General features: G+C 60.8%; 1 protein-coding gene across 1 annotated transcript; it reads right to left on the minus strand.

Moving 5' to 3' along the window:
• Positions 1-3938: 3938 nt before the first annotated feature.
• Positions 3939-7230, minus strand: VSX1 (visual system homeobox 1). The gene is made up of 5 exons (XM_086460778.1): positions 6852-7230; positions 6358-6436; positions 5986-6109; positions 4836-5016; positions 3939-4204 (listed from the first exon to the last, which is right to left on the minus strand). The coding sequence occupies exons 1-5, from the start codon at positions 7228-7230 to the stop codon at positions 3939-3941; spliced, it is 1029 nt and encodes a 342-aa protein (XP_086316904.1).
• Between the last annotated feature and the right edge of the window lie 1061 nt (positions 7231-8291).

Consider the following 8291-nt stretch of genomic DNA (forward strand, 5'->3'; position numbering starts at 1 on the left):
GTGAACTAACCTTGGGAAGGAGCATGGTCTGGAGGAAGTCAGAGCCTCTGATCAGTGCCTATGGCCTCTGCCAGAACCCAGCTTGCTCTGGGGAAAGGGCTGCTTGTTGTACCGAGTGCCTGTTGGTGATCCGAGAAGTGAGTGATGAAAAACAAACCCCCATAGGATTCTTTAATTCTGCATCCAGGCACCCCTGCTTGTCGCCCCACAGGTAGATGGGTCTGTTAGATAGGGGAAGGAGTGAGGCTGCTGGTTGCCTCTAGGACACCAGCCAGCTCTCCGTGTTCCTGGGCTGCTCGCTGTGTTCAATCTCCCAGCTCCACACGAGGGAGCACTTACAAAACATTCGCACTCCCATCCTAACCTCAGTCTGAAAATCCAGCGAGCAGCTTGGGAGGATCAGCTGAGACAAAATGACAGTTAGACATGAGTATTACTAAGCTGCACAGAAATGGCACCATGAAGATGCTTCCACAAAACGCAGCCCTACAGCCTTCTCTGTTCTGGCCTGCTCTGGGCCGGGTGCCACCAGGACACCCCCACCACCTCCTTGCAATCCCCAGAGATGCATGACTGACAGTCAGCCTCCAATCCCACAAAATCTGAGACATGCCAAAATAATCTCGTTTTATTCCCTCTTCCCTTTCCTCCTCCCTTCTTCCGTGACTGGTTTAGCAGATCGCTTAAGTCCCGAGCTAGCGCTGTACACATGGTGCTGTGGGAACACCTGGGGGTGCCAGGGCGGGTGGCAGCCCCGATGAACTGGAGCAAGTCTGTGTCAGCGCTGGCCACTGAGCAGTGGCGTTGGTGTTACTGACTCCTCCTGCCCAAGCCACATTGAAGGGATCACCTGCTTGAGCAAACTCAGCCTTTGTGGCTGGGGGACTCCCAGCGCCCCTCACAGCAGGGAGCTTATGCCAGCCAGGCTGTGGTGTGGTCACTGAGCTGACTCCTGGGTCTTGCACGGGCAACCCCACGGCAGCAGTGGAGAGGTGCCCAAGCAGCAGCCGTTGCCATAAGTCGGGGTTTCTTCTGTCGCACTGTTGTGACTGGGGCTGTCCTGACCCGGCACTGGCAGGAGCTGTGGCTGGGTTTGGCTGCTGCTAATCTCAGGATAGATCAAATCTGAAGCAATGACAAGAAGAACGTGCTGCCCTGCCACTACTGCCGCTACAACCACAGCGACATATGGAGGACGGCAAGCACTTCTCTGCCAGGCTTAGCACAGAGGCAACTTGCAGCTGAGGCAAGTGACTGTCCCTGCTCTGAGGATTGCCCCACCAGACCCTGGTACCAGCTCCTGGTGGCAACCAGGAGCTGAGCCTTGGGCAGCTGCTGTCATCCACCAGCACCTCCCTTCCCTTAGACTCCCCTGGCTCCGGAGCAGCAAAGGCACATCTGAGCCCCAGCGCACCGAGCTGCAGCCCACGGTTACTTCCCGGCACACAAAATGTGCCTCAGGCCAACAGCTCTCCCCATGGCTCCCCCTTCACAGCATAAGGTGAGAACTGGGAGCCCACCAGGCCCTACCAGGAGGGTTGTCTGCACCCTGCGTGGGGCCGGGGCTGTGGTGTGTCCCCTTGTAGCAGTGGCGGTGGTGACGCTACTCTTGTAGCGCAGCACCCAGCCCAAGGCGAAGAGCCAGGCCATCTGCATGCAGGCAGGACGGAAAAAAAAATGATTGCAGGCATCCAGTGCCAGCGTGGCACGGCCCAAATAAAAGGTTTGCAGATGCTGCTCAGGCAGGATTAGGCCTCCAATGTGCTAAGTCTCGGCTCTGGGTGAGCCTAATTGCTGCTGCAATAAGCCCTGGCTGGTCCTTCCCTGAACTGTGCTCCCCACGGCCCCCCCGTCAAACATTTTTTTTTTTGCTGCAAAGCTTGTATTTGCCTTACATATGTTACCCCCCCCCTCCCCCGCCCAGCGGGGCCCGGCCGAGCAGAGGAGGGGAAAGGCAGGAAATCTGCAGATGACACTTTTATTGCTCTGATCTCCCCGGCCAGCGTCCCGCCGCTCTCCCGCAGCTCTCCCCCCGCCCAGCACAGCCTGTGGCTGCCTGTGTGTGAGGAGCCAGGCCCAGCAGCAGAGGCGGGGACAGGTGACAGCATCGTTACACAGCCACACACCCCCTGAGCTGTATTAGGAAACTTTCCAAATTGGAATTACTCAGATTTTAATAAAACCTTTTGATAATTTTCCGTTATGTTTTGGCCAGCAGATGAAACTGGAGGTGTTCCAGGAGAGCTGTCGCAGCATGTCCGTGGGCCGGTTCAGCCCAGCCATAATATGAGGACCCACTGCGGCCAGGAGTTGGGCAGTTGGGTGGCTACGACGCCCTTGTGCCTTGCTGGGGGCGCTTGTGCAGTTGGAACCAGGCAGCTGCTCCGTGTGTCTCCCCAGGAGGCAGAGGTGCCCCCAACGGTACCTCCCACCACACGGTCACATAGCCCAAGTGACCAGCTGCTTCTGGTGTTTCACCACAGGAGATGTGGGGACACGGGGCCCAGCTCTGCACCTACAAAAGCAGCAGCAGCAGCAGGAGGAGAGCACTGGACAGATGCTCAAGAGCCAGAGCGCCTTTCCTGCCATCGGGGCAGGAGACATTTCGGTGAAGATCCTCACACTTGAGCTGTATCCAGGAGGATTTTCAACAACCCTTGGGAGAATAGAGCAACTTTCTCCCTGTGACTTCCCTCACAGGCTGAGTGCTCCATTTTGGACCATCTCCTAACCCATCAGCTGCGGTATGGCTCTTTGACCGGCACAAATCAATCACGTTCTGGCACGTGTAGGCCACTGGACTAGACCTCAGTTCTGGGGAGACACATGAGGGCTTCACTTTGCCCCCTTGGAACAACTACACCGCCTCAGCAGAGCTCTCCAGCCCGGTTTAGGCATGAGTGTGCAGAGGATCTGCTCAAAGCAAGCAACTGCCACCAAGCGTGCCAAAGGACGGTACAAATTGCAATGCAGAGCATGAAAACCAAAGATACACCGTGGTTTTATTTATGGATGTGTAATAAATAAATGGTGGACAAAGCAGGAAGAGCCACATTCAAAAATCCCGATCACTAAAGTGCTTTTAGACATAAATATAGGACAACCAAGAAACAGCTCTGACATTAACACTTTTTACAGACAATTACAAAATATCTTCTTATGTCAATTCACAAAATTGTTTAATTGCTCCGGGGTAATATGGCTTGGTTTTCAAAAAGGTCTGTTCTATTATGCATAGTGTGACAGATAACATTCAAGAGTGTACAAAATCATTGCATAAACAAAAACATCTTTACCCCCTTCTCCCAAATATGAGTTAAGGAAGCTACACAGTGTAAATCCAGTGATAAGGCTGCATTGGCAGGCCAGATCCTCAGGAGGTATAAACCGGCGCATCCGTCAGGTTACACCAGCTTGAGGATGAACCCTACCGTGTTTAAAAACCCTGGTGCTCCTCAAGGTGGGAAGAATCGTGTGTTCAAAGCAGAGGGACTTGCCACACAGGCGCTGTGCTGGGGTGGAAGTGCTTGGAGAAGGCGTCTGTAAACTCCCGTTCAGTCTTTGCAACCACGCGTTTGAGAAGGGAGCGACCCCCGCGGCATTGGTGCTCTTTGTGCTCCCGGCTGGCCAGGGAAGCCTTCACGGGCTGGAGGGGAAGGGCGGCTCTTTCCCCGCAGAGGTCTGTGCTGGCCACAGCGCAGTCTCGTTTCGCACTGCTCCTGGCCTCGCTGGGACACCTCTCCCACCCTCCACCCTGGCTCTGCTGACAAGTGAACAGCTCGAAAGTGAGGGGACAAAGGGATGCGGGTGCCCAGCTTTAAAATGCCCTGAATTCAGATAAAAGTTCAATTATTTAAGAAAAAAAAATATCAATAAACCAATAAATATTATCTTGCCAGAAAGCTGTGAGGTCTGGACTTCTCTGGGGCAGCCCAAGCTCAGTGGTCCCTGTCCTTCTGCTCCGTGGGGGGGTCCCCGTTGATGCACTGCCTCAATACACCCCTCTTCTCGTGCTTGGCTGTCCTGGAGAGGTCGATGGCTGTGTCCTCCAGATCTTTTGCAGGGCCAAGCTTGTCGGAGCCCCTCTGGGAACTGGCCTGCTTCCCTTTGAGTTCCTCCTCCTCCTGCTCTGCTCGCCAGCCATCTGCCAGCTTCTCTTGGCTCTCTGCCTTCCTGCTCACCTCCATGGACTTTTTGTGCATGCCTTGCAGAGGGGAGAGAGCAAAGCCAAGGGCGCCAGTTGCTTATTTCTGCCTGGGACCACTCAGCATCACCTCCGGCCCTCCTGCTGCTTCCTTCAGCTCGCGTGGGCATCCTGAGGGAAGCTCAACGCTCGCTACCTGCCTTTCCTGACCCAGAGCCCTGCCACCTGCTCTCTGCAGCCCGAGGGGATGGCTGGTGGCAGAATTGGTCCGTACCTCCCCTGCAGTGGGGAAGACTGACAGGGAAGAGGGGTGTGTGATGGCCCATCCCAGCCCGGATTCTGAGTGCCAGCTCAGCATAGGACCGTGTATGAGCAGCAGGTAGCTCTGAGGTAGCCTTATCTCCAGGGGGGGAGAGGGTGATGACTTTGTAGACGCCCTGCAACTCCCACGCTGGCTGCTAGCACTAGAAAGCGATACCTAATGACGTGCAGGCACCCGTCTGACATGGCAGTAAAAGGTTTTCCCTTTCCCAGCTGTTCTTTGTGAGGAGGGAGTGGAAAAGCCAGGGCGCTCTGCATACAGCTCATGGCCGAGGCCCTGTTTTCTGGGAAAAGGCGAGGAGGCCATACAAAAGAGGCCGTTTGCTCTGCAGCTGCCCCCTGACCCACCCAGCCCCAAGCTTCCACTTACCCAGCAGCCACGGGGCGCAGGATCCCACCAGCCCGCTCTTGGCCGAGTTGATGATGGACTCGGGCAGAGGGATGGAGTGCCTCACCATGGCCCCGTAGAGGCCGTACTCGGCCATCACGCTGCTCCGGCCCCAGCACTTCTCCCGCTTCCGCCACTTGGCTCTTCGGTTCTGAAACCAAACCTTCAGGGGTAACAGCCAGGAGAGCACGGAGGGGTGGGATTGGGGAGGAGACGGCCCCCGCGGGCGGGCATCCAGGGCCCATCGGGCACAGGGGACCGTGCGTCCAGGGCAAAGGGGCAGCCGTGGGGGTGCATGGAGGGGTTTGGGGGTGCGAGCGCAGGGTGTGGACGCGCAGGTGGCATTGGGAGGGTGGCCAGGGCAGTGCGTGGGGAGGGGGTCGAGGGAGGGCACACACGTGGGTGTCAGTGAGAGGGGAAAGGAAAGGGGGGAGAGGGAGCACATGTTACACGAGGCTGATTGTGACACAGGAGAATGATCCCAGCCAAAGTCACCCGACACTCTGCCTGCCCACAAGGCCCCTCTGCTGCCTCCACACGGAGCACCTACTTCTCCAGAAAAAGGGGTCCATCGTACAGAGACCAAGGATGTCAGAGGGTGCTGCAGTCCCTCTCCCCACCCTCTTGTGTTCGAAAGCTCAAGGGGTGTAGATACAACCTGGCTTGCTGCTCAGACCACCACCCCATTCTTAAGCCAATGGGTTGCTCCGTAGTGGGGCAGGATCAGGCCCTAAAATACCATGTGTCCCTCAAAGGGACAAGCTAGTGGGACACAGCTTGGCCCAGCAGCTCCTGAGTCGCTTTCAGCTCCCCTCTCAGTTGGGTCTCCAGAGGACAGAACCAAGCTGCCAGCAGCGAGCAGCCATCAGGGCCAGCTCAGTCCCCTGATTCTGCGTTTATTTGGAGCCTGTTCGGTGCTGGGGCGTGGGGATGGGGTGTGGAAGCTGAGCTGCGGCTCCCATCCCCCCTGCCCCACCACCTACAGCATTTCAGTGCCACCCCGTTCCCACCACCTACAGCATTTCAGTGCCACCCCGTTCCCACCACCAGCACTCACTGGCCATAGAGCAGAGGAGACAGCCGGGCGCCAGCAGGAACTCCACGGGGAAAGAGGACCGTCGCAGCCGCCTACCTGTATCCTGTCCTCTGGCAGCTCCGTCTTCACGGCCAGCATCTCCCGGGCATAGACGTCGGGGTAGTGAGCTTCGTTGAAAGCCTTCTCCAGCTCCTCCAGCTGGTGAGCTGTGAACACCGTCCTGCCGAGAGGAGAGAGCATCCTGTGACACGGTCCAGATCCTTACGGCAAGCAGTGGGGCTGGCACCCCCACCTCCGCTGAGGTTTTCCACCTGAAAAATCCTCCCCCCACCCCAGCTGTAGTCCTTCTCTTTTCTCTGCTCCCTTGGGGGCATCCACCGCCTCAGCCTGGGGACCAGAGGGGCAGCGGGAGGCTGGTGGCAGCAGCGAGGAGGTGAGGACGGGGACGGCCGCGCTCTCGGGCTCTACCTGTGCCGGCGTTTCTTCCTCTTGATCTGCGAGGCGGACATCTTCAGGTCGCTGGCGTCCCCAGACAGGCTGTCCTCATCTGGCAGCAGCATGCGGGAGGGGAAGAGTCACGTTCCCGTGGGGAGCCGGGGGACCAAACCCAGCTCCCAAACCACGGCTCCAGCCGCCCGCGGGGAGCGGGCCCGGGGCAGGGGTCCCCTCCCATAGCAACCGGCGACACCAGGGCCGCGGCCGAGGCTGGAGCACGGCACCGGTGCCGTTATCTCGGGGCAGGGGGTCGGCGCCCACCCTTGCCGGGGGGTCGGAGGGGCGGCAGCCCGGCGGGACGGGGAGCGCGGGGCCGATTCCCGCCCGGCGGGAGGATGCTCGCCGCCGCCGCCGCCGCCGCGTGTGCCCGGGGCCGCAGGTGCGAGGCAGCCCCGGCAGCGGCTCCGGTCAGGGATCCCCGCTCGCGGGTGAGCGCCCCAACCCCCCCTGCCCCCGGCCCCGCTCACCGGAGATGTTCTCCTTGTGGCGGCGGGCGGCGGGAGGCGGCCCGGGGGGCGGGCGGGGGCCGCGGGCGGGCAGCAGCGGCAGCGGGGCGGGCAGCAGGCACGGGGCGCCCGGCCCCCCCAGGCCGCACAGCAGCCCCAGCCCCAGCCCCAGCGCCCCGCCGCCCTCGTAGCCACCGGCGGCGGCGGCAGCGGGGGGCGGGCCGGGGGGCGGCTGCAGCTCGGCCTCCAGCCCCAGCAGGTCGGTGATGGCGAAGCCCTTGGCCCGCAGCCCCGCGCCGCCCGGCCGCGCCGCCGCCGCCGCCCCGGGTGCCACCGGCACGGGCACCGCCACAGGCCCCGCCACCGCGCGTCCCCCCGACGGCTCCGCCCGGCCCGGCATCGCCGCCGCCGCCGCCGCCGCCTGGCCCGGCCCGGAGCGGGCACCGCCGCCCTCGTCCCCTTTTATCGTCCCGCCGCCGGCCCCGGCTCCAATCACACCCCGGGCCGGCGGGGGGGCACTCCCAATCCCCGGATTAACGGCCCCTGGCTCCCCCCCGCGCCGTACCGGCCCCGCGCCCCTCCCCCGGCACCCCCCGGCCACGGCCACGGCCCCCCGCCGTCCCTCCCCTCGGTCCCCGCCCCTTGGTCCTCCCCGTGTCCCCTGCGGTTCCCCTCAGTCCCTCCTCAGGACCCCCTCAGCAGCACACACCACACCCCGTCCCCGTCCCCGTCCCGGCCACCCAGCTCCCCCACAAACCCCCCTCACTGCTCCCCCATAAACCCCCCTCACATCTTCGTGGGTTCCCTCCCTGTGTCTTCTCCCAGGACGCCCGCCCCCTATGTCCCCATGTCCTCTCTTCCAGGGCCCCGCAGTGCCCTCCCCAGGTCGCCTCCCCAGTACCCCCATCCCACCCATTGGCCCTTCAGCCCCACATCCCAGACAGCGCATCCCACCGGGCCGCTGTCCCTCCGCCCAGAACCCCGGGGGCTGTGGGGCAAGACCCTCCCCGACCCCAGGTGTTCTGCCACCGGGGCTGGGCCACTACTAAGTGCCTGGCCTCCGTGCTCCCTTTTGCTCCCAGATTCTTGCACCTGGGCTGCAATTTTTTTCCCCCTTCCCTTCATCTGTTGATGGAAACGATTTACAACCGGCTTACATGGGCCGCCTGATCTGGGCCTTCGCTGGACGGTCAGATTAACCGAGGGTCCTTCTGATAAAGATAATTACAAGGGGACTCCGCATTAACTTTGCATTATTAAAGAAAGACCCAAATCTCCCCTCGCAAGCTGTTCCCGGGATTAGCAGAACAATAACTTTCATTTAGGATAATTGCCGTGGCCGGCGCTGGGGGCTGGCGGGGGGGGACCCTCTGGGCCATCACGCTTCGCACCAAGAAAGGCAAACGGGTGTGAGGGGAGCGGGAGGCGCGGGAGGGTCACACACCCAAAGACACCAACTGG

Source organism: Leptosomus discolor, chromosome 2 (genome assembly GCF_034619465.1).
Source record: "Leptosomus discolor isolate bLepDis1 chromosome 2, bLepDis1.hap2, whole genome shotgun sequence".
NCBI lineage: Eukaryota > Metazoa > Chordata > Aves > Leptosomiformes > Leptosomidae > Leptosomus > Leptosomus discolor.